This window comes from Panthera tigris, chromosome B3 (genome assembly GCF_018350195.1).
Source record: "Panthera tigris isolate Pti1 chromosome B3, P.tigris_Pti1_mat1.1, whole genome shotgun sequence".
Classification (NCBI taxonomy): domain Eukaryota; kingdom Metazoa; phylum Chordata; class Mammalia; order Carnivora; family Felidae; genus Panthera; species Panthera tigris.
In genome coordinates, this window is record NC_056665.1 from 32,757,610 (window position 1) to 32,784,368 (window position 26,759).

Here is a 26,759-nt window from a genome sequence, read left to right on the forward strand (position 1 = left end):
CTTCAATTTACTCTTCTCTACCTAAAATACTGGAATTCTCCTAGCATAAAATGGAAGGCAGGAAGCCTGGTAAAATGCACACATCCTAAGGGAATATGTAGTATCATTTATTAACTAATGGGTTGGAATTAAGCAAAAAGATATTTTCTTTTTTAATTTTTTTTAATGTTTATTGATTTTTGACAGGGAGAGAGACAGAGTGTGAGCGGGGGAGGGGCAGAGAGAGACACACACACACACACAGAATTCAAAGCAGGCTCCAGGCTCTGAGCTGTCAGCACAGAGCCCGACGCGCGGCTCGAACTCACAGACTGCGAGCGAGATCATGACCTGAGCTGAAGTCGGACGCCCAACCGACTGAGCCACCCAGGGGCCCCAAGCAAAAAGATATTCTTAAAACTAGCAAAGAAAGTAAACTCAATGTCTACCTAAACTTTTGTGCACTATTAATTCTAAGCTCTCCAAAGTCAACCCTTTTTCTCTGTAGGAAGTCCAATCAACTGTGCAGAAGACAAAAAGGCATTAGGGCCAGACCCAGTCCAGAGAGACTTAATAGCTCCATTTTTTTCATTATATACAGGTGAAAAAAGCCATAGGAGGCCAGAAGAGACAGAGACTCCCAATGGTTACACATATCCACATGCTAGAAAAGTATAAGAGGTAGAAGGTAGGCCTACAAATGAGCAAAAGGCAAATGGAATCTCAAACTTGGATAGCCTGCTTTCCCCTTAATTTGTTTAGGTGTCTTTTACCTTTCATGTTTATTTACAGGCAACACCCGTTAGAGGCTGTCCCAATGGGAGATTTATCAGATATCAACCAGATATTAACTGGTTTGTAAGAAGGCTGCTGGGGCAGCTTTGTGGCCTACCAGGAAAGTTCTGAGGCTCCAGCAAGCATGGCATTGGCAGCTGCTTTGTTAAGGGCAGGTCACTTGTTTTTCTCTCAATTTAGCAGTAAAGCAGGATTAATGACAGTAATCCTCTACATCTACACAGTGCTTTATAATTACCATGTGCTTTCTCATCTGCTCATTTTACCCTTACAATAACCCTGTAAGGTATGAAAAGCAGAGATTATTACGCCTCTTTTACAGATGGAAGAAACAGATGGAGAGGCTGGATGACTTACTTATGACTTACACAGTCAGTGTTTGGTTGATCTGGGATTGAACTCAAGTCTCTTGATTCCTAAAAACTAGTATACTTTGCATTATATTATCCCATTATTGGCTAATGTTCTTGTTCAGTGATGAAGAAAACATAATTCAAACACTGAACTCCAGCTATAGCTGCTTACTATGTTCTGTAAATGTGCTAATTCACACCCTCGATAATTTTCCTTGGGTCGTAGAAGCAGGTGATGAGAAGTCTCAGGACTTGGGATGTGGGACAATACTCGCATGGACTTCCACTGGCTCTCATGTCTTGCAAAGAGAAGAAATGCCATGTGATGTAAGATTCAGACAACACCTACCAAATTCAAAGGTGGTCCCATGGGCTGTCATACTCCATGTGCTTGATCTTCGACCTTTGGTCACCATCACAGAGAATTCATACAGTGTATTTGCTTTTAAACCAGTCACCAAATAACTTAAAGTCGTTGCATTTGCATTCTGGAAGCATATGAATGAAGAACTTTAGAATTAGGAAGTATCAATAGCTATTAGCTTTTCTCACCCACAGCACTTAGCTTTTCTCACCCAAAGCAAATGTGCCAGTACCTTGTACTTGGTGTTTGCTGGGATGTTGGTTTTCCATCGGACTGTGTAGTACCGGGAATCCGTAATCTTCTGGTGTTTGGGCAGTGAGTTGTCCGCCCATGTGATCCTTATGGTGTCATGACTCAGAATGGAAGCCTGAACTCCCACAGGTGGCATCATGGGAGTGGGATCTGGCACTGGAGTGTATGGAGCATTAATAACAAATAAATCAACTTCAGAAGTGTCTGGGTAAAAAGTAATTAAAAAAGGGAAGTGGCATTTTAACATAAACAAAAATAAAAGAAAAGGAAATGCAGGGTAACATAATGGAATGAAAGATGAGGAATGGAGAAAGAGAAAGAGAATCCGGAGTTAATAGATAACCACCATTCATTAAAAAGAATATTTCCACTTGCATTCTTTCAGGAAAAATTTGCAGGAAAATCTCTAGGGAAATAATTAACTATATTCTCTACATTATCTGTATGTATATTAAAATCTGATAATCCAGTGATATTAACATAATCATACTTGAATTTTTTTAATTACTTGAAAATTCTACTACCTTTCCAAAAAGGATTGTGAGAAGATACAATCTGCTTTTAAAATCAAGGGTGTAGGGGCGCCTGGGTGGCTCAGTCGGTTGAGCGTCCGACTTCGGCTCAGGTCATGATCTCGCGGTCCGTGAGTTCGAGCCCTGCGTCAGGCTCTGTGCTGAGTGCTCAGAGCCTGGAGCCTGTTTCAGATTCTGTGTCTCCCTCTCTCTCTGACCCTCCCCCGTTCATGCTCTGTCTCTCTCTGTCTCAAAAATAAATAAACGGTAAAAAAAAATTTTTAAATCAAGCGTGTAATTTCAGAACAAGCAACACAAAGCTTATGATCTGTTTTGATATTTCAGTGAATATGGCCGAATTTTTGGGACATGGCTTATCAATGCATGTCAATGAACATGTAAGGGTCCTACTCTCAAACTTGAGTCTTGAATGCCAGCCAATGACAACTTAACCTGGCCTTGGTGTTAGGGTTATCTGATACCCACAGGGTCCAGTTGAGATCTACTGATTTCTTGGGTCTATAAGCAGTACAGCAAGATGGTATACATCCAAATAAAGCAAAAGTAACTCTCAAGGGTATTATTCTTCCTGGGGAAAAGGTAAGGTGATACCATGCAGGAACAACTGCTGTACTTTCTCCAGTAGGGTCAGAAAACAATGCATCTAATGAATCCAAATCAGTTATGGGAAATGACATAGTTATGGATCCAAGTGACAGCCTTTATGAACTTTAGAAGTAAGAGTTCTTATTTGATGAAAAGTCTATACTCATGTATGTCCTGTGCCATATGCAACAGACACCTTCTCTAAGCTCAATGTCAAAATAGAGGCTAGAATGTGCGCAAAGGCAACAAGGACCACAAACCCGGGGTGATACAGCAGGATACATTGGGCTTTATCAACTCTTGGTCAGGTTTTCTAAGTATACACAGATTGATTTATTTTAAGTTAAGGTTTTAAAATGGGTTTCCCACATGGTTATGGAAATTAGCCCTTCCTGTAACTCAAAATCTGAAATGGCATGGACCTTGTTTATGAATAACTGCCAAACTAATGTAATAGTCTCCATTTGTGTATTCCTACAAAATGAGTACTAAAAATAACAGGAATAGCACACATTCTAGTCAAGGGCTTTGTTCAAAAATTAGGACACAAACCAATTAGTTACAGAAGATGCACCTTCAGATGCAAAAATCGTTAGACTTCTTTGAGAAATTTTTTTTATTTGTAATAACTCTTGGAAAAGATAATGATGTTACATGACTTAGGAACATTTTCTTGTATATTTATAGCCAGAAGACTATTATTAAGTCACATAAGAGAAAATAATTTCAAAAAAATTTTTCTATTATAAGCCAATTTTAAAAAGTAGCAAACCACTTATTTAAATATTCTCTTTTTCATCTTACATTTTTTCCCCTTTCTGGAAAAAGAACTTATAAATTGCAAGCACACAGGAGAAGACAGGACAGAACTACCAAACAGGCAGTAAGGATGTTGGTCTTGTCAAGTAAAAGCATTAAAGAACAAAAGGGACAGAGATTATCTTTTTAAAAAGAATAATGTCAAATTTGCACTATTATACAAAGTATCCAAAAAATGTAGCAGGAAATAGAGATTCACAGTTCTGGAAAACAAATGGAAAAGAGCATTTCTGAAAATGATAAATTCTTGGGTTTTCAGTATTCCTTAGAAAAATTTACAAGTCTTACATATTTATTTCAATAAGCTTTCTCATACAGCTCTAAATTAGAGATTTTATTTACCTACAGAAATTTTATATGTGTATTCCTTTGTTACAAAAAAAAAGAATATTTTGGTCTCTTTTGTAATAAATGTACAGTCGATCAAATGGATAGTACGATGGACTTTATACTCTTTATATAAACAAAGTTTATGAAAAGCAAATAGAAAAGTACTTTCCCAATCAACTCAGGCAACTAGTAAAGAAAACGCTGGATTCACTGATCATACACATTTACTGTGACATTCAGTAACCTATATAATTCCTCCAGAGTCATAGAGATCCTTTCTTTCTTTTCACTCCTTTTAGTTGTAACTCACATGACCAAAAGATGAAAATCACTTTTAATTCTCTCACAACTGTTTTCTAGAGACCAACATATTAAAAACATCTGCTACATAGAATTATTTGCATAACAGGACTGTTAATATTTTCTAAAAAGAGAAAACCAGAAATTAACAAATTTCCCTGCTGAAAGCCCATTTTCCTATATGAAGTCTATAGTGGCATATACTTTCTGTTCCACTGATACCTATGGGGCAGACCTCGTGCCAACATTCCACATAAGCTGCTGGAAAAAAATGCTGAAGACTGGAGATGGTCAGGATGGCTTACCTGTGTGAGGTCTGGTCACGGCGCTCTCGTACAGGGGGATGCCTTCACCCACGTTGTTAAAGGCTTTCAGGGTTATCACGTAGTGAGAGCTGGGATCTGAAGGAAAGAAACAAGTGAAAACACTTAGAAAAAAATTCTCACTCCAGAATTTTAAAAATCCAAGGGTGACTATTCATGATTTTAAATGCAGAGGAAGTTAGGAAAGATTTTGAGAATTTCATGTGGGGATTCTTCTGGGGTGTGAGGAAATGGAGATGGCATTGTACACAGCCCAGAAAAGTTGGCTGGGATCAACTATCTGGAGTTAGTTCCAGGAGTGAGGGTGGCTGTACCTGAATCCTCTCTTGGCCTCAACTAACCAATGGTTTGATGTTACTGTACAGTGAGGGGCTCAGATGAGAATGAGTAAATAGGAATTTTATGTGTTGTAAGCCCATAGATGGAAGTTAGAATTAAACCCCTTTTATTCTCAGAAAGCGGGACAGCGAATGGAACAGCCAAGCAAGTGGAGAAGTAGCAGAACTGTTAACTCAGCAAGTGGGGGACCTCCAAATCCGGGAACTGCCAACCCCCATCTGGCCCTCAGGTAGACTTCTTGGTTGGATAAGGTATGGTCCCAAACTTCAACTGGCCTGGAGGTGATGTTGCAGGAAATGAAGCTGGAAAGAAATGCTCCCTCCAGTGATCATGTAAAACGCTACTAGTGACACTTGGTGGAAAAAGGGCATAAAATGGTTGGAGCAGAATTCGTTCTCCTGTTGGCAAATCAGGAAGGCTCTACTTCTCACATTCCTGATCTAGGCAAGGTTTAGTATTCATACTTTGAAGTCCAGTTCCAGAAATGGGACTTGGGCTCCACTGAAGTATGGCAGGGTAAGGAGCTGACCCATACCACTTATTTCTGGTGAAGCTGGGCAGTTTTCCGAGAGGCCACGCCTCAAGTGGCCTGCATTACTTCAAAAGCTTAAAAGAGCTGGTCTGCTTGGTGGCCCACTCTCTAGTTATCAGTGGGAAATGTACAAAGGCACCTGGTTTTCCAATGTCAGAAAAAAGTGATGATAAATAGAATCAACAAGACTTAGTGCTTGACAGGTGAGGAAAAAGGAAAAGGTGCTGATTTGGGCAACATGATAGATGGTGATGTCACTCACTAGGATCAGAGACAGAGGCAGAGCAACCATGTACGCATTTTCAAGGCTTGATTCTAGGCCCCCTTCAATTCCCACTCTTCATTTTTTTCCTATTGTGTTTAGTTTGGATGAGCACACATGTGCCATCAAATGCAAATACGTATCTCCAGTCTAGACCTTTCTTCTGAGCACTGGACCTTATGTTCAACTGTCTATTTGGCATGCTCCACTTGGCATCTCCCTCTCTGTCCCCACTTCAGATCTGCTCCAGTGTTCTCTAGTTTGTAAATGGCACTATGTATCCTGCTGCTCAAGTCAGAAACTTGGGAATCATGAGATCTCCCTCTCCCTCCTCCCCTTTATGCAAATGATCAAGTCTTGTTGATTCCACCTTCTTGCCTCTCACCACTCTGCCTTGTTCTCAGTGTTCTATGCTCTTTACCGCTATCTTTCAGTTCACTGAGCACCGTGAGCTTAGTGGACCTTAACATGTGCAGCTGTTCCTTGTGCTGTGATACAGTCACCCTTCTTTGCCTGGACGGTGCCTATTCCTTTAAGAGGGCTCATCCCAGACTGGACTAGCCTCTCTGGTTATAGGCTATACCACCTCATATCTCTTCCTCAGCACTCTAAACAATTTCAATCATCTCAAAATAGTATTATTTCTAATAATTAGAATCATGTCTGTTTGAAAGTCTGGGATATTGTAGGTGTTCATGAAATATTAACTGACTGAAAGATCTTCAGAAGACACTAACTTTAATTTGGGTTAAATTATGATAGAATATGGGATATATCCCGGTGCAGATACCCAGTTAGCAGAAGTTTACATCAACTGGAAGCTCAGGAGAGAGCTGTTTTTTGATTAATGAATTCCTAGTGTATTTTTCCACTTCTGACTTTCTTCTTTTGTTTAACATTACATGCATTTTTGATCTGTGTTGACAAACAGCTCAAGCTTACTTCACTTTATGCCAAATTAAACGTTTTTGCTACTTTTCAATGTCCACTCTCTTTTCTAATAAAGTCTGTTTATTCTTCAGCACATGCACTGCTCCTTCTCATCTCGTTTTCAAACATAATCGTAACTCAGTCTTTCAAGTACAGGCTAAGCCTCTTTCTTGACTGCTCCACTGTTACCTTAACTAGCTCTCGGTTCTCTGAACATACTTCACATCAACTCATTTCATTGTATCTTGTGTTTTCCTATTAGACTGAAAGCACCTGAAGGTCAAGGACCATGTGTACTGCAGAGGATCTTCATTTGAGTAGTTGCATAAAGGAAAGACCACAGAGACACTTTTATCCTACTAGCAAAGCTTTTCGTTTGTTCTCCTACAATTGCCTTATAAGACTGTTTCACATGGGGAATACTTCCTAGGTTAGCTGTGCTGTTTCTTCTTAAAGGAAAAAGACAAATAATGTTCCTGAATAAAGCATTAAATTGCTGTTTATTCTCTACCAGAAAAAATGAAGGTAATTCATTTGTTAGGCACATAAAGTCATTCTTAGGAAAGATATTTACAAAGAAATGATTTGAATTAAAAAGTTGGTCAGGGCAGAGTCTGAATTTCAAGAGAAGTCTTTCAAAGAAAGATCTCTATAATTATAGCCTAATTTGGAAAAGTAATTACAGCTACCAAAATCAGTTCATTTTCTATTATAAAGTATTACTATTTCTCAAAAAATTTTTGGCTTTGTAAATCAACTTTCAGGTGTAATTAGCATACAATAAAATGTACCCACTTAAGTATACGGTTTGACTTTTGACAAATATATATATACCTGCCTGTGTGATCACTACCACAATCCAGACAGAATATTTTCAACACTACAAATAGTTCTTTTGTGTCCCCTGCGGTCAATTCCCATCACCCCTGTCTCCTCTGGCAACTACCGATCCTGCTTTGTCACCGTAGATAAATGATGCCAACTCTATAATTTAATAGAAAAGTAGTAACACAGTGTTTGTGTTTGGCTTCTTTTGCTCAGCATAATGTTATGAGATTCGTTATGTTGCTGTGTCTATCCACAGCCTATCCCTTTCAATTGCTGAGTACTCCATTGCACAGATACAATTTACCATTTACCTGTTTACTCCTTTTAGATTTGTGTAAATATGTATTTACTTTGTGTAAATATGTATTTTTATTCCTCTTGGCTAAGTATCTATGAGTGGGAATGCTGGGTTGTGTGGCCAGCTTTTAAAGAAACCTCTCAACTGTTTCAAGTGGTTGTAACCTCAGATGTTCCCACGACAAGTATAAGAGTTCCAGTTCGGCTGAACTTTGCTGATATATAATCAGACTATTAATTTTTAGCAATTGTAGAGAATGTGAGTGGTATTTTGTTGTGATTATATTTGCATTTCTCTGATGATTAGTGATGCTGAGAGTCTTTTCATGTGCTGACTGTCCACTCACATACCTTCTTTGGTATATTGCCCATCAAAATCTTTTGCCTATTCTTTTATTAAGCTGTAAGAGTTTTTATGTTTTCTGGACTCAAATTCTTTGTTAGATATTTGAATGAGGAGTATTTTCCCCTAGTCTGTGGCTTATCTTCTCATTTTATTGGTGTGTTTTCAAAAGATGAAATTTTAAATTTCGATGAAGTACAATAGATTAATTTTTTAATTTTGTAACTTATGCTTTTTTATATCTTGAGAGATCCTTACCTACCTCGAAGTCATGAAGGTTTTTCCCTGTCTTTTTCTGGAAGTCTTATAGTTTTAGCTCTTGCATTTAGATCCGTTTTTGTGTATGGTGTGAGATAAAGGCCAAGGAAAGTTCCTTTTCTTTTTTAAAAATTTTTTTTTTTAACGTTTATTTATTTTTGAGACAGAGAGAGACAGAGCATGAACGGGGGAGGGGCAGAGAGAGAGGGAGACACAGAATCGGAAGCAGGCTCCAGGCTCTGAGCCATCGGCCCAGAGCCCGACGCGGGGCTCGAACTCACGGACTGTGAGATCGTGACCTGAGCTGAAGTCGGACGCTTAACCGACTGAGCCACCCAGGCGCCCCAAGTTCCTTTTCTTTATCATACAGATATCTAATCACTCCCATACCTTTTGTTGAAAAGACTACCCTCTCCTTACTAAATTATGGCAGCGTGTTTGTAAAAAAAAAAAAAAAAAAAAATCAATTAACTCTATCAATCAAAAAATCATTTCACTCTATCAACCTATGTATCTATTTCTGGATTCCATTCTGTTCTATTGATCTATAACACCGACCTTTGTACCAATACCACCACAATGTCTTGATTACTGTAGCTTTGTAATATGTACTGAAATCAGGCAGTGTGGGTCCTCAGAAAACACTTGAATAAATGTTGAAAAGACCACACTACCTGATTATTCATTTTAAAAAATGTTTGGCTATTCTAGTTCCTTTGATTTTTAGAATTAAGTTTATCAATTTCTACTAAAAACCTGCCAGGATTTTACTTGGAGTAGTACTGGGGAGAACTGTCATTTTAATAAAATCATTTTCTTTTAATAGTATTATCCAATTTATAAACATGGTACCTCTATTTATTTAAATCATCTTTAATTTCTCTCAGCAATAGTTTTCTAATTTCCAGTACAGACCTTCCACATATTTTTAAAGTTTATCACTAAGTATTTCATATTTTTTGATGCTATGTTAGTATTGTTATCTTAATTCCAACTTCTGTTTATTGTGAGTACATGGGAACACAACTATTTTTGTATATCAATTCTGTCTCTTGTGACTTTGTTAAGCTCACTTAGAGTTTTTACAGATTCCTCAGGATTTTCTACCTTGATAACAGGAAGTATGTACAGTGCAGATACTGGTTTCTAAATATCATTTTCCAAAAAAGAAATCAGTGTTCCTTGGAGAAATGACTGATTCAAGGGCTAAGGGCAGGCAAAATATCTTACTGTGTCACAAGGAAGAAAGTACCCACAGAAAACTGGAAGATGTCAAATAAAGGAAGTGGCTATAAAGAGACTCCCACTGGCCATTCTTTCTCTAAGGAAGAAAAGGAAAGCGCTTCTGTATCAAAGAATGCTGATGAATGTAGGAGAAGTAAGAGAATTAGAACTTCACTTGGGAAACACCACCATAGAACCTGTTAGGAAAATGCTAAAACAAGTGAGTGAACGTTTGACGACAAACAAGATATTTACAAAGACTCAAGGTATCCCCCCAACAAGGTATTTATTAATTATGAAGGAAAAAACCAGCAACCTTATGTTGGAGAAATGTGGCAGATACCCTCTGAACCAAGTGATTGATTAACATCACCTAGCAACAGCCTTTCATGTGCCTCCTGTTGTGATGCACTGACAAGAACACAACGTATGGATGCCATTTCTTCCAAAAATGGGTATGCTGACTGTAGTGAGGAAACATGAGACAAGTCTAAACTGAGAGACGTTCTACAAAATATAAATGGTCTATACTTATAAAAAATGTCACAGTAATAAAATATAAGAAAAAAACAAGGCACTACTCTAGGTCAGAGAAAACTAATGAGACATGATAACTAAATGCAATAAGTGACCCTGGACCAGAAAACAATGTTTTTCTTTTATTATAAAGGACTTTAATGAGATAACTTGTAAAATATAAATAAAGTCTATAGATATTGTCTCAGTGTTAACTTGCTGACTTTGATAAATGTACTATGGTTATATTAGAAAATGCCCTCAAGTTTTAGGAAACTCACATAAAAGTGTCAGAGGGTAGAGGGCATCACATGTATAACTTACTCTCAAATGTTTCAGAGAAAAAAATATGTATGTATAGGAAGATAGAGAATGATAAAGCACATATGGTAAAATGTTAACCTTTGGGGTCTCTTGGTGAAGCATATATAGGAATTCTTTGTAGTTTTTAAAAGTTTTCTGTAAAAATAAAGTTATTATACAATAAAAAGTTAAGGGGCACCTGGGTGGCCCAGTTGGTAGTGAATCCAACACTCTTGACTTCAGCTCAGGTCATGATCCCAAGATCGTGGGATCAAGCCCCGTGTCAGGCTCTGTGCTGAACATGGAGCCTGCTTAAGATTCTCCCTCTCTCTGTCTGTCTGTCTCTCTCTCTCTCTCTCTCTCTCTCTCTTTCCCTCTGGCCCTCTCTCCCATCTCTCTGTCTCTAAAATAAAAAATTTTTAAATTTTTTTAAAAAGTTAAAAAGAAAGAAATTCCATGTGCATTTACTTCCTCTACTCAGCATACATACCCAGATTTTCGATGGTGTAATATCGTTGTTTATAGTCCACTTTGATGGTCTGGGCATGAGGGCTGCCAATGCCATAACCAATGGCATAACCTCTGACCACAATGTTCTGATTCTCTGGAGGAGTCCAGCTTACTACAATGCTAGTGACAAGTGGTCGGACGTGAAGAGAACTAGGCACTTCAGGAACACGAGTTTCTGGGTAGGAAAGTAGAAAAACAGGACTTAGAATATTTCACCATCCTTGGGCCATGGTGTTTAGCCTCCTGTCAAATTATTTGGGGCTAAGATTTTTCCATTACACCCAAGAATTCACAGAGAATCTGTATATATAGTGAAGTATGGCCTGTGGTTTTATCACATTCTAAGAAGAAAACAAAACCCAAACAGCCTGAAATACAAGACAATGAAATATTAATTTGGAAAGGAAGGCAAAGGAATCTAAGAACCTCTGCCCAATGGGGAAAAACAAATAAACTGCCTTTCAATAACTACTCATTCCTCTTGGTCCCACATCTGAGTCCCAGACTCAACTAGGTGGAATGAGAAAGGCATAATACCAACTAATTAGAAGCCTGTTGTCAACAGGTGATCAAGTATCACATTACAGCAACCGTATCAATTATTTACTCCCCTAAGTAATGTAAGTCAGAAAACAGGAAACCTTAGAACTACATATTGATTTAAATGGTGGGAGACTAAGAGGCTTAAAAAAGGCAGCAATTTATAGTATCTTTCAAATCCATCACTTCAAGGCATAACTTGCTATCTCAATGTAAAAAGTGGTAAGCCAAGAATGAGAATAAGGACCGGGGTCTTTTGTCTCCTAAGTGCAGTACCAGTGTCCGATAAAGACAGACACAGACACACAGACACACACACACACCCACACCCACACCCACACACACCCTATATGGAGGTACTCACGGAACACAGGTGAGAAAAAGGGCAAGGTGTGTAGGACTAAGAGAAAAGGGGAACTGTAGCTGAAAAAGGAGGGATTGATGTGGCTCAGTGTTAAATTTTAGATTATCCATCTACTCAATGGCCTTGATAAAAAAAACTAGACTTAAAGCACCTGTACATTTTTATTTGTTCTGGGTCTGCTTAAAGGGACAGATCTCTAAAAGCCACTGGGGGGAAAAAAGCATTCTAGGAGACTTGCTGCATTACAGTAAGGACAGCAGTGTAATATATTAAAGTTCACAGATTTAAGCCACATACACCACCAAATCTGTGGCTTTCCAGTTTAAATAATTTAACTACAGTTAGTTAGTACCTAGCTTCTGCCAACCCTGTTGATTGTTGTTCTTACCATCTAAATCACTTTCAAAAGTTTCAGCAGACAGCCAGTCAGTAGCCGGGCCTGTGCCATTGATGGTTAGAGCAGCCACTCTGAAATTATATTCAGTTCCCCGATCAAGACCTGAGACCCAAACGAGGAGGAAAAAAAAAAAGAAGACAAGTTGAAACAGATTTGGAAAACAGAAGATTAACAATTTGTCATTAAGCACGTATCCCATCCACGAACTCCATACACAGCTACTATCTTGATAAAGTTTCAGTTAAAGTTAACATAGCACAAGCAATACATCAACACAGCTCAGAGGAGCTCCCCCACATCTCCAGGAGAGGCTGAAGCCCACACAATCAGGAGGAAAACCAATGAGTAAAGGTCCTAAGAGATTACAGACCTTTTTTTTTTTTTTAAAGAGTCTGAAGGCCCCTCAGAGATCATTTAATGTAATCTCTTCACTTTGTTACTAAGGTCAAAAAGAGGTCGAAGATAATCAAAGAACCCTAACAGAGAAACAAAGTCAGTTGGTCTCAGAGATACCCAAGACCAGAAAATAACTCAAAGATGTAATTCCTGCTGGGTTACCTCAACCTCTGTTCTCTGAGTCATCCCCATAACAAGAGTAGAACAATTTTAAACACCAAATATGGCCTGGAAATCTTTTTCCAACAGCCTACCTGCCCATAAACTGAGGAATAAGCCCTTTCTATTATGCCATTTTTCATAATGACTATCAGTAATAAACCTGCCTATGTACTGAAGGCAACAAAAACCCACATGTAAAAGTCTACCCTACAAAATAGGGCAACAGCCAGTAATATGGTCAGCTATTCATACTATTTACGCATCCATTTTTTTCTTCTATTAAAATAGATAACATAAAATTTACCATCTTAACGATTTTTCAGTGTACAGCTCATATGTATACATCTTTTGAGCACTTAAATTCTAAATATAGCCTTAGATCTCATAAGGTTGTGAGAAATGATCCTACCTCCCCATATTGAAATATTAGGTTCTTTGGCCAGCAGCATAGTACAGAAGCTTAAGAGAGAACCTGAGAGGGAGGACACGGCCAGGATGCGGTGTGGCTCAAAACAATCCTGTCACACGTGAGAGATGGGTGGGAGGTTCTGTTCTCAGCAGGCCCACCCTGAAGCTGGTTGCCCACAGGAGAAGCAACAAGCAAGGCAGGAGGAGGAGTCAAATGACTGGGCCCAAGTCAGTTCAACCTGTCACCTCCCTGCATACACTGAACCCAAAAGTGCTAGAGAGGGTTCTGCATGTGTTTATAACTGTTAATAGACAAATAATATGGACTACTGGCAAACATGGCTCAACTGAGGTCCTAAAAGAATTCAACCAATCAGATTATCATTCCCTCCCCGTAGGTGAAAGTCAGAATGTAAGAGAGCACGTAAGCAAGTGACAGTGCACACGCCCATGTGACCAGGAGACATGAGTGTAAAGAGGCTGAGTCCCTCTCCCCATAAGTAACCTACATAATGCAGACGAAAACTAAGGCCCACACTTAATGTTTACAAAGACATGGCAGAACGTGTTAAGTGCTGTAAGTGGCATAAAACGAAGAAACAACAATTCCTTCTGGTTACCACTTAGTCATATTTGTGGTTCGGTACAGGATCCTGGTAATCCACATTGCTAATACTCATCAAGCTTCAAGTTAATGCGCCAGGAGAGCAAAGATGTCCATTTTTGCCCCCCCATTGTGTACCTAGTGCCAGCACATATGAACAAAAGTTCGGTATAGTCCATTAAACAAATGAATCCATATATGATTTTAAAATCCAAGGATTTTCTCGATAAAGAAAAAGCTGTTTGGGGGGCACCTGGGTGGCTTGGTTGTTTAAGCGACCGACTTCGGCTCAGGTCATGATCTCAGTTTGTGAGTTCGAGCCCCGCATCGGGCCCTGTGCTGACAGCTCAGAGCCTGGAGCCTGCTTTGGATTCTGTGTCTCCCTCTCTCTCTGCCCCTCCGCTGCTCACGCTCTGTGTCTCTCTGTCTCTCAGTAATAAATAAATGTTAAAAAAAAAATTATTAAAAAAAAAAAGAAAGAAAAAGCTGTTTTTAACATGAAGGTGATTACTTGGCTTACATGTCAAATGTTTCATTGAGAAAATGAATAGTCTCCTCATGGTCCAGGACTACACTCTGTTTTTATACTAGTAACAGGAACAGTACCTGGTACACAGTAAGTATCTACTACTAAATATTCAAAATAAAGGCCTTACAGATGGGAAATGTTATCTGTATTTGGTATAAAATCAGAAACGTTTTTTTTTCTCATTTTTTTAAACGTTTATTTTTGAGAGAGAGAGAGACAGAGACAGAGCACGAGAAGGGGAGGGACAGAGAGAGGGAGAGACACAGAAGCTGAAGCAAGCTGCAGGCTCCGAGTTGTCAGCACAGAGCCTGACATGGGGCGTGAACCTGTGAACTGCAGGATCATGACCTGAGCTGAAGTCGGACGCTCAATTGACTGAGCCACCCAGGCGCCCCCAGAAACTGATTTTTAAGAACATAGAAGATGCTCCTCTGTGAGATGTCTCAGCAACACTACTTCAACTGTGTTTACACGCTGAAGCTTAGAGCTGTGGGGTTCCCGTGAATAAATTAAAAGACTGAAAGCTACCCTAAGAGACAAACATTCACCTATTTTGAAAGAAGTCAATCCCATCTGTGAGCTGAGGAGTAAAGAGAAAAGCGTGCTGGATTACCAGAGCAAAGTTTCCACTACAGAGACTCAATTAATTGTTAGAGATTCCTACCATTACACTTCCTGACCCCAGATCTTGGTTCTGCCAAGAACGTGACCCCTTGGGCACAGCAAAGAGGTTGATGTCACGCTTCTCTCCCCAGGAGGGAAGCAATGTAAGGGAAATTGAGAGCTCCCCAAGGGAGATGAAACTAATTCTCAGGGCTTAAATAATGGTGACAATATCTCCAATTCTTGTAGTTCTCTTCTACCAGCTCTGCTGGGAAGCCCCAAAATGGCTTCTTAGGGGCATCTATCTCTGTTCCTTGTAAGCATAGTCCCAATATCCAAAGAGCAAAAAGCACTTCATGTTTCTTCTCATGCTTCTCCTGCAAAGCCAGCTGGTCCTTGCCGAGCCCACTCTACTCCCCTACCTGAGGAAAGAAGTGGGGGGGGGGGGAGGGGCGGCATTCTGTCATCTGTAGAGGGAATCCATATTAGAGACGCAAGAGGGTCCATTTTTACCAACTATGCCACCTGCTCTGCTGCACAAAAAGGGAAAACTGCCCAAAAGGAGCTATCCCTGACAGAACTTTCTAAAACTTATCATGTAGCAAGTAGTAGAATGATTGCTACACTGCTATAGCTATTCACAAATGTTGCTTCAGGCCACATATACATGAGTGGTGTCCGTGTTATGTAGACCTCTGCTAACAGCTAGACAGCTTTGTTTTACCTTCTTTTGAGATTACAAAAAAATGAAGACTTAGGATGGTTTGACTTACTATTTTTTGACTTTGTAATGATATAAAAGTGATACACATCCAGTAGAAACTGTACTTTGAATTCTGAATTGTGATCTTTTCCCAGGCTGGTGATACGAAGCACAGTCTTCTCTTGTGATGCTGGGTGGGGTCAGTGGCAGCACCCAGTCAACCTTGTATCACGAAGGTAAACAACTGATACACTTACAAAATTCTGTTTTTCACTCTCAGTACAGTATTCAATAAAGCACATGAGATATCCAACAATTTGTTATAGAATGGTTTTTTGCGTCAGATGGTTTGGCCCAACTGTAGGCTGATGTAAGTGTTCCGGGCATGCTTAGGGTAGGCTAGGCTAAGCTATGAGGTTTGCTAGGTTAGGTGTATTAAATGCATTTTCGAGTTAGGATATTTTCAAATTTTGATGGGTTTATTGGGACATAACCCCACTGTAAGTCAAGGAAGATCTGTATCTATATATTCAAAAAAGAAAATGTGCAGACTACAGAAAACCCCAAGTGAAGAAATGAAACTCAAACACAATCTCAAGACTCAGATAACAGAACACTTAATACTATTTTCCTTAACTTGATTATCAGGTCAGAAGTAGACTGAATTAATTCTCTTGCACTGTTTTCACATTAAGTCACCAGCTCAGAGTGGTCATTAGACTAACATAATTCAACTCCTGAGAAAGACGCTGTCTCCTAACTTCTGCCCACGTGCGGGGCAGCTTACCTTCAATCAGCTGAGAGAGCTGTGTCCCAGGTACCAAGGTCTCAGTGACGTCACTCTTTCGGGAGGCCTTTCGGTAGCGAATCTTGTAGCCAGTAATCTGACCATTCTGTGTGGCTGGAGGAGGTGGCTGCCAGTGAATCACAATACTCTGGGGAAGACAAGAATATTGGGAAAAGACCAAATCTATCAAAAGCTTGGTCCTGTTTTGTATATTATTATCCTGAATTCACTGACATTTTAAAGGCAGCAGGGTGCTCAGAGTTTTGCTTAAGGATCACTCAAAATTACTTTTCAGTTTTAAAATCTTTAATGATCGAGTGGGGAGATTCCAGTTGCAGGTAGTATGTTCTGGGCCCTTATACATTAGGCAAAAGTCTCAGAAAAGTTTTCATAAGGAAAATATAAGGTCAGAGGCACATGGATTAGAAAGTAAACTATGGTTTAGGTGTAAGGTGCTCTCTTCTATCTCCACTGTGGAACAGCTGAAGTTGGGCAATTTCTGCCAAAAACTCTTCAAGAGGGGAATTGTTAATAGTGGTTTTTGACGAAAGGAAAAGGGGTCCTATGGTACTTTTTGAAAGGACTGAGTGTCTCAGGTGTCAGTGAGCCCAGAAGGGGCTCTGGGTCTTTGAGAGGCACACGTGGTCTTCAGTGAACATGGACTTGACTATGAGGGAGTCTGAGCACATGCAACGCTCTGACAGATGTCCACCTTCGGCTTTGCACTGGGCTCAACGCATGGAACTGAGGGGTTATGGTATCATAAACTTACTTCTTTCTACCTTATCTGAACTGCTGAGATTTATAATGTCATGATTTGCATAACTGCAATACATCTGCAGAAAGACTATAGTAATTTTGGCATGAGAGAAAGGCAGTAAAGTTAAACAGAAAATCCTGGAGTCAGTTTCCGAATTCAGCTTTACTGGCAGGTGGAATATCTATGACACCTTATTTCTCTGCTTGATTACAAGTCTTTTGACACAGACTCTCCCTGTCTATAAGCCCTCCTGAGACTTAATAGTATGCTAGTAAAAATGAATAGCAACATAAAGTTTACCTTTGAATTTCTTACTTCTAAGGACAGATTCTGAGGAGCAGCACTGGGAACTGGACAGGCAGAAAAAGAAAAAAAAAAAATTTTTTTTTTTACCCATCATGTGATATTCCTGGCCAGACTTTATACAAATGTGCATCTCAAACACTGATTATACAACTTGCAGGTCTAAACCTAGCTGCCAATGCCCTCATGTTGATAGAAGTATGTGGATAAGGTGTGGCCATATTTGACTGACTTAAAAAAAAGGGACACATTCATATAAAGTCCCCCATATCCAAGTTAGGTTGCACCTTTGGGGAGTCATTTCAAGGAAATGACATTGACTTTAAACTTTTTTAGACCCCATATATACATTCTGAACCTTCAACATATCATTCTGAATATTCTTGGTGATAGCATATCTTTACCTAGGGGAAGAGCTACAAATTTTCTGGAAACAAGTCTAACGAATATGGCGAGTAAATGTACTGGGTAATGTTGTTATGAGCCCCAAATATGAGGTGCATAAATCAGTGAGCTCTGCATTCTTGTGGGGTTCCTAAACTGGTTTTGAAGCCAATTCCCAAGTAGAGTAAAGAGAGATATACAATGACAGCTTCAGTAAAGGGGCCATCTGTTTTCCCAAGACAAATTCTATTGCAGGGAACACCCATTTTGATGTGACAAGTTTGGGACTGCTGGTTAAACAAATAGCTGCATAACTTTAATTTCTCATGTATGAGAACACAAGGCAGGGCATTCTCAAATTTTATGATCCACACACCTTCTAGCATCCCTTTGTAGTAACTACAGCAGGCAAAAAGAATTTAAGTAAACCTGATTAATTTCCTCTTCACTCACGAAATGCTGACTTTAGCTCATTTTCTCCTAATGCATCCATGGAAACTTCTGTCTCCCTTTCTCTGACATTTGGTGACCAGATATATGACTCAGTGCCCACTGCTCTATATGCTTCTGGAGGACAGACACTATTTCTTGCTCAACGTTGTATCCTGTGCTAAACACAGTACATCAGGCCTCAACCCAGAGATTTAGGCAGAGAAGGCCTCGAGTAGGACTCCAGTGCATTTTGAAAAAAGTCTATGAATGGTTCCAATCATCTCCTGGCTAAGAACCCGACTTAGTTGCAGAGGCAGCCAACATAGCTGTTGCTGGTGTCTTCATCTTCTTCATCATCATGACTAAGATTTGCTGCCTGTTCCTACATGGCAGGTAGTTAATCCTTACAACAATCCCACAAAGGAGTTTCTATAATCATTCCCATGGTATAGATGAGAAAGCTATAGATGAGGTTCAGGGCAGTGAACCTGACCGAGTTACTTGCTTCGCTAATGTAGGGAAAGAATGGTCTTAATCCACAGTGCTGCCCTTAACCACCATGCTCAGACACATTCAGTTCCCATGACAGGCACTGTAGTCAGCATGCCAATGAGTGCATTGAAACTGGTTCATGTGTAAGTTTAAAAGCCTACATTAAACATTTTTCTCTCAATTTTTCTCAAAAGTCCTGACCAAATGGCTTATGTAGTTGGCTAACCAAACTATAATTTGTATTTATATTTCCCAACTTTTTATCCTGAAAAAATGCCAAGCACACAGAAAAGAGCGGCAAGGATAAGATATTGATCTCTACATATTCTTTTCTTGGATTCACAAATTGTTAATGTTCTGGCACATTTGCTTTATTTCTCTCATTATATTTATACTTGCATATTTATATATCTATGTACTGTTTCTGAATCATCTGAGGAACAGCTGCAGTCATCATCATACTTCGCTCCTAAATACTATATAGTACGTACCTCCTAAGAACAAGGATGTTCTCCAACAAAACTATAAAACAATCACATTCAGAAAATTTCATCTTAACCCAAAAATATTATCTAGACATCAGTTGCATTTTTATGCTAGTAATAAAGTTGCAAAAAGATAAATTAAGAAAACAATCCCAACTACAACTGTACCAAAAACAATACCTAGGAATAAACTTAACCAAGGAGGTGAAAGACCTGTACTCTGAAAACTACAAAACATGGATGACAGAAATTGAAGACAACACAAACAAATGGAAAGATATTCTGTGTTCATGGATTGAACAATAAATATTGTTAAAATGTCTATCCTACCCAAAGCAACCTACAAATTTAATGCAATCCCTATCAAAATACAGACAGCATTTTTCACAGAACTAGAATAAATAATCCTAAAATTGGTGTAGAACACAAAAGACTCTGAATAGCCAAAGCAATCCTGAAAAACAACCAAAGCATCCAATCCCAGATTTCAAATTAACCTACAAACCTGCAGTAATCAAAACAGTATCATATTGGCACAGAAACAGACACACAGATCTACAGAACAGAGAGCCCAAAACGAAACCAACAATTATATGGTCAATTAATCTTCAACAAAGGAGGCAAAAATACTCAATGGGAAAAAGCCTTTTCAACAAATGTTGCTGGGAAAACTGGACAGCTACATGTAAAAGAAGGAAAGTGGACCATTTTCTTACACCATACACAAACAAAAGCTCAAAATGGCTTAAAGACCTAAATGTGAGACCTGAAACCATAAAAATCCTAGAAGAGAACATAGGCAGTAATTTCTAGTATCAGCCACAGCAACATTTTTCTAGAAAAATGTTGTCTCCTGAGGCAAGGGAAACAAAAGCAAAATAAACTATTGGACTACTTCAAAATGAAAACTTCTGCACAGCAAAGGAAATAATCAACAAAACTAAAAAACAATTTACTGAATGGGAAAAGATATTTGCAAATGACATATCTGATAAAGGGTTAGTATTCAAAACACATAAGGAATTTATAGAACTCAAAACCAAAAAACCAAATAACCCAATTAAGAAATGGGCAGGAGATATGAACAGACATTTCTCCAAAAAAGACATACAGATGGCCAACAGATACATGAATAGATGCTCAACATCACTCATCATCAGGGAAATGCAAATCAAAACCACAATGAGATATCACCTTACACCTGTCAGAATGGCTGAAATCAAAACCACAACAACAAGCGTAGGCAAGATGTGGAGAAAAGGAACCCTCTTGCGATGCTGATGGAAATGCAAACTGGTGCTGCCATTCTGGAAAACAGTACGGAGGTTCCTCAAAAAGTTAAAAATAGAATTACCGTATGACCCAATAACTTCACTACTGGATATTTACCCAAAGAATACAAAAACACTAATTCAAAAAGATAAACGTACCCCTATGTTTATTGCAGCATTATTTGCAATAGCAAAACAATGGAAGCATACCAAGTGTTCACATATAGATGAATGGATAAAGATGTGGTATGTATATACAACCACCCAACCACAAAATGGAATATTACTCAGCCATGAAAAAGAATGAAGTCTTGTCATTTGCAACAACATGGATGGAGCTAGAGAGTATAATGCTAAGTGAAGTCAGTCAGTCAGAGAAAGACAAATACCACAGGATTTCACTCATGTGTGGAATTTAAGAAACCAAACAAATGAAGAAAATAAGAGACAAACCAAAAAAAAAAAAAAAAATCCCCAAAACAATAACAACAAAAAACATAGACTCTTAACTACAGAGAACAAACTTCTGGTTACCAGAGGGGAGCTGAGTGTGGAAATAGGTGAAATAGGTGAAGGAGATTAAGGGTACACTTATCATGATGAGTGTTGAGCACTGTATATGGAATCACTGAATCACTATATTGTACACCCAAAACTAATACAACACTGTATGTTAACTACACTGTAATTAAAAATTTTTTAAATATTAAAAAAATAAATTTAAAAAATTATGTAACATATCTAATATTTAAAATTGCCTACCTAGCATTAACTAATTGTACCAATATTATTCTTTATAGCTAATTTTTTTAATGTTTATTTTTGAGAGAGACAGAGTGTGAGCAGGGGAGGGGCAGAGAGAGAGGGAGACACACAGCAGGCTCCAGGCTCTAAGATGTCAGCACAGAAGCCTAATGTGGGGCTCGAACTCACAAACCGTGAGATCATGCCCTGAGCCGAAGTCAGATGCTTAACCAACTGAGCCATCCAGACACCCCCCCTTTATAGCTAATTTTACTCCCAGATCTGGAAGCCAGTTGAAGATAATACACGTTTTTTATTTCATGTCTTTATTCTTCTTTAACCTAGATTATAGTAGGATACTCCCCATTTAAAAAAAAATTTTTTTTAACACTTATTTATTTATTATTGAGAGACAGAAAGACAGAGCATGAGCAGGGGAGGGGCAGAGAGAGAGGAAGACACAGAATCCGAAGCAGGCTCCAGGCTCTGAGCTGTCAGCACGGAGCCCTACAAGGGGCTTGAACTCACAAACCGCGAGATGATGACCTGAACCGAAGTTGTACACTTAACTGACTGAGCCGCCCAGGCACCCCCCTCACCCATTTTTAACATCTATTTATTTTTTGAGAGACAGAGAGAGACAGACAGACAGAGAGAGAAAGAGACAGAAAGAAAGAAAGTGGGGGAGGAGCAGAGAAAGAGAGGGAGACACAGAATCCAAAGCAGGCTCCAGGTTCTGAGCTATCAGCACAGAGCCGGACACGGGGCTCAAACTCACAAACTGGGAGATGAAGATCTGAGCTGAAGTCAGACACTTAACTGACTGAGCCACCCAGGTGCCCCATGATACTCCCCATTTTTTTCTCTGAATAGTCTCTATACTTTTTTTAATTGTCCTCCCCCACCTTTTCTTTCATGAGACTCATATTTTTTAAGAATTCAGGCCAGGGGTGCCTGGGTGGCTCAGTTGGTTGGGCATCCGACTTCAGCTCAGGTCATGATCTCACATGAGAGTTCGAGCCCTGTATCGGGCTCTGCGTTGACAGCTCAGAGCCTGGAGCCTGCCTAGCATTCTGTGTCTCCCTCTCTCTCTCTACCCTCTTCTGCTCATGTTCTGTCTCTCTCTGTCTCAAAAATAAATAAACTTAAAAAAATTTTTTTTTAATTAAATAAGTAAACAAAAAGAATTCAGGCCAGTTTTTTTTTTTTTTTTTTTTTGGTAGGATTTTCCTGTTAGACACAACCAAACTAAGGAAAATTCTATAAACAAACTGGCCCAGATTCTTAAAAAATATTGCTGACTTTCAGAAAACAATACATCATATACTTATTAATTGTTATAAATGCCATTATCTTCTGTTCTATTATAAAAATATTTTTTTAAAAATGCTGGTCTTAACTTACTCAATGCCCCTGGCAGGCTGTAGTTTGAAAAATACTGCTCCAGGTCATGGTTATACGAATATAAGTTAGCTTCAAAATGCAGACAGAAATGAAACTGTCACAAAATACTCAGAATTAAAAAGAGCCATTCAGAACACAAATATGATTGCTAAGTCAAGGAAGCCAGCCTTCCATGGGTCCTGGAGTGGTCTGTGTTACGAACAAGCAACACCATTTACTTACACAAAAATAAAAACACGAGAAACTATTTAGTACCAGGCACTGCATGTTCTGTACTGTCTCAGTAAATCTTTACAGCAAACCAATGAAGTTGGTATTATCTACATTTTACACGTAAGGAAGCATGCTTAGACATGTTAAGTGACTGAAGTCCAGAAAAGGGGTAGAACTGGGTTTGAACTGAATCTTCTTGTCATCAAAGCCCATGACCTTGCTACTAGGCCACCAGGGCCCCCAAGCACGGCACGTGTTCCAAAGGAAGAAAGACTCACCATCTGACAACGTTCGAACAGCAACATCTTGTGTGGAGACTCCAGGACCATGTTTGTTGTAAGCCACCACTCGGAAACTATACTCTGTGTATTTTTTCAACCCATTAACAGTATGGGAGTGACTTGAAACATCAACATCCTTGAATAAAATAAAACAATTTCCATGGATACAACTCAAGCCAAAAGACATGCTGTGAAATAATGAGCTATACAAATTCTATATTTGATACAATGCAGATTTTTATCTCTTTTACAGAATGCTACTTAACAAAGTGGAATAATCATAAACACTGGCAATTTACTGGGAAATACTGCTTGTTGTTTAGTGACCCTTGCTGATAAAAAATACAGAATAAAACTTGGTACAAAGAAATAGAGTCTGCTGACTTTTCATTTCCTATATACATCTTTTTTATTCTCAGATTTCTAGACAAGCAAGTATTGAGTTTTGGAAATATATTTCAACTCCACTATTCCAAACAATGGATTGAAAAATGGCTTCATCTTATACCTGTTCTTTATCAGTCCCTTTTTCCATGTAGTACAATTTGTAATTCTGAATTTCCCCATTGCCAGACAGAGGTGTTTCCCAGGTGACAGTGATGGACGTAGGTGAAGCTGCATGTGCTCGGATGTTAGGTGCTGGGCCAGGAAGCTGAACTAGAAGGAAAATTTTGAGACAGTGAGATATGAGTGAAATTTAATATATTCCTCAATAACCATTCTCAGCAGTAATGTCATTTTGGCCATGTTTTTAAAAATAATAAAAACTGAGAAAACGTTTTGATGGAAGTGGCTTTAGGATAATATATAATTAAATGCATTGCCCTGTTTATGACTCAAATTATAACCAAAAATGATCTGTGAGGTATCTCAAATGTATTCAATGAAAAAAATAAACATTGCAGAATTTTTCCTGTGGTTTATAAAGTCCTAATTTTTCAGTAGGACTGTGGCACACAAAAACAGCCATCACAAAAAGAGAGCCTTCTGGAGATTAAGAGCACACTTATCATGATGAGTACTGAGTAATGTACAGAACTGCTAATCACTGTATTGTACACCTGAAACATATTAATATAAGTATGTTAGTTATACTGGGATTAAAGTAAAAAACTTAGTAAGAAAAAAAAAAAAAAAGAGAGCGCCTTTTTTTTACCAGGAACTGGGGAAATGATGATGGACAGGGTGCCTGCCCGCAAAGAATTCCCAGTCTAGAGGGAAGTCAGACATATAAGTGTTACAAATAATGTCACAAGTGCTAACAGATTTCGTGATTGTCACAAAAACATAAAGAGAATACACACTTTGCTTTGGGAGGGGTGGGGAGGCAAGGGAAGGACTGGGGAAGACTTCTGGGAAGCAAGAAGGAACAGCTTTCTCAGACACCAAGGGGAAAATTATTCTACTCAATGGGGATGAGACGTGAGAAGACAGTGTAATGTGGTTCAGGCTGAATACTGAATAAATGTGGGAGGGAGAATGTTTAAAAGGAGGACACGAGCCAAAGAGCTTCTAATGTGCTGCTGTGGAGTCTGAATTATCTCTTGTAGGTGTTAGGTAATTACTGAAAAATTATGAGCAGGAACATGACATGACATGATCAGATCTGTATTTAGAAAGGACATGTGAACACATGCATGGAAGAAAAACAGTATGGGAATAAGACTAGATAAAAGAATAATGATTTTAAAAATAGCTACCATTTACTGACTGCTTATAATCAGTCCGGCTTAAAGTGCTTTACGCTTTACATAAATTTCAATTATGTCTTATTTAATCCTTGTACTAAACTCACATGACAGGGATACTACTGTCATCCCTATTTACACATGAGGTTGAGATTAAGAATCGTTCTTAAATGATGGGAAAGTTAGTGAGCAGTGGGGCCAGGAGTTGCACACTTTCTGATTCTAACACCTGGACTCAAGGAGACCAGTTAGGAGATTATTACAACACCCTCTGTGGGATGGTTAGTCCCCTGATTGTCCAGCTCTACCTCCTACAACAGTTCCCATACCTTTTTACTATATTCTTTTTGTCTGATAGGTGCCAGTTCCAATTTATACACAAATTCTGGAAGTTGCCTACACCTACACTTTGGTAGACATTCTATATTTGAAAACAATTTCTCTGGTGCTAGTGTTTCTGCAACAGAATCCATTAGATTTTAGGAGAAGGGGAAAAAACTAGCAAAATGTAAAACAAATTGGATTTCTTAAATAACAGCACCACAGTTTGACAGTTTCGCTACCAAAGTAGAGAAACCTAAATGTGGTTATTCTGACAGTTGTTTCTTTATTTAGTCATAAATCATGTTATTCATTTAATGTTAAGAGCATCATTTTGTGCAGCCTGACAGGTGGGATTTGTCACACTTCTCCTGCTACGGAAAACTTTCCTCTAACTTATCAAAGGAAAAGGAAAACAAAACAGTCCCCCAATTCCCTTGAAATCACTTTCAATATATTCACTGGATAAACATAAGCAATATTATCCTTAAAAGGCACTAAGAAATTCTTCCATTTAACCTGCACAGTGGCATAATAAATGGAAAACATTTTCAGATGGTTTGTTCAGTTAAACACGTGAAATATTTTCTGAGGACTGACTCCAACACTTACACCTTCGCCCGCCACAGGCTGAGCACCTCCAAATGAAGTGTAAGTCTCTTTCTGCTAACTTGTCTTTTGCCAAAACATGTTATAGTCGCTTTCCATCCCTCAAATACCCTCAAGAGAATCAGGTTCCCCTTCCACCTACATTCTTATTTCACCTCTTTCTCCTAATCAAACTCCTTAACCAAAAGATTGTGCTGCCTACTTTCCTTAGAATAATAGAGGTACAATATTAGATAGAAAGGGTCAGAGGAAAGACGCTAGAAGACATCTGAGGTAGGTCTTACAGGATCAATAAAATTGGACTGTGTCTCGGCAGAATCATATTGCCTTACACCATCTGCTACTGTTTGATGGGAATTAATTTTATCTGCCCTAATTCACAAGTCCTTGATGGCAAGGAACTGGTACTTTCTGCACTTGCTATAGTATGCAAGGCTACACAGAAGACAGACCTTGCTATAAGTCTACCTACAGGTATGGCCAACAGACAGGTGGAAGACTCACCCTCAGGCTGTGTTTCTACTCGGAGTGGAGCTGAACTTTCTCCGGAGCCATGTTTATTTTGAGCCATAACTCTAAAGATGTACACAGTGGCTGGCATTAGGTTTTGAATGGTCACCTGCATTTCTCCCGGGCGACTGGTATTCTCAACACGTTCCCTTTAGACAAAGAGGGGTTTGGAAAGAAACAGCATTGATTAGGAATACTTCTAGAATGTGCGGTTTCATTTTCACTGCAAGTCCTATAGATATAATACCACATCAAAATCTTAATTGAAGTCAAATGAACTCTCAAAAAAGCAAACCTTTGGGGTGGAACAGGGTACAGAATACAGACACTGGCAAAGAACAATGTCACACGTGCCTGATAACTTACTGACATTTTGCTTAAACATGACTGACTT

General features: G+C 38.9%; 1 protein-coding gene across 7 annotated transcripts in view; it reads right to left on the reverse strand.

The window, feature by feature from the left end:
* Nucleotides 1–26,759, reverse strand: part of NEO1 (neogenin 1) — a 235,704-nt gene that overhangs the window by 28,586 nt on the left and 180,359 nt on the right. For 5 of the 7 annotated variants that reach the window (XM_042988437.1, XM_042988434.1, XM_042988439.1 and 2 more), the window contains 10 exons: nucleotides 26,360–26,514; nucleotides 23,746–23,894; nucleotides 23,235–23,373; nucleotides 17,529–17,578; nucleotides 16,469–16,616; nucleotides 12,268–12,378; nucleotides 10,956–11,150; nucleotides 4,616–4,711; nucleotides 1,724–1,947; nucleotides 1,477–1,615 (listed from right to left, as the gene is read on the reverse strand). In XM_042988437.1, coding sequence (XP_042844371.1) covers nucleotides 1,477–1,615; nucleotides 1,724–1,947; nucleotides 4,616–4,711; nucleotides 10,956–11,150; nucleotides 12,268–12,378; nucleotides 16,469–16,616; nucleotides 17,529–17,578; nucleotides 23,235–23,373; nucleotides 23,746–23,894; nucleotides 26,360–26,514 — 1,406 coding nt within the window. The remainder of the gene's footprint in view (nucleotides 1–1,476; nucleotides 1,616–1,723; nucleotides 1,948–4,615; nucleotides 4,712–10,955; nucleotides 11,151–12,267; nucleotides 12,379–16,468; nucleotides 16,617–17,528; nucleotides 17,579–23,234; nucleotides 23,374–23,745; nucleotides 23,895–26,359; nucleotides 26,515–26,759) is intronic. The other 2 variants (XM_042988436.1, XM_042988438.1) reach the window with 1 other exon arrangement.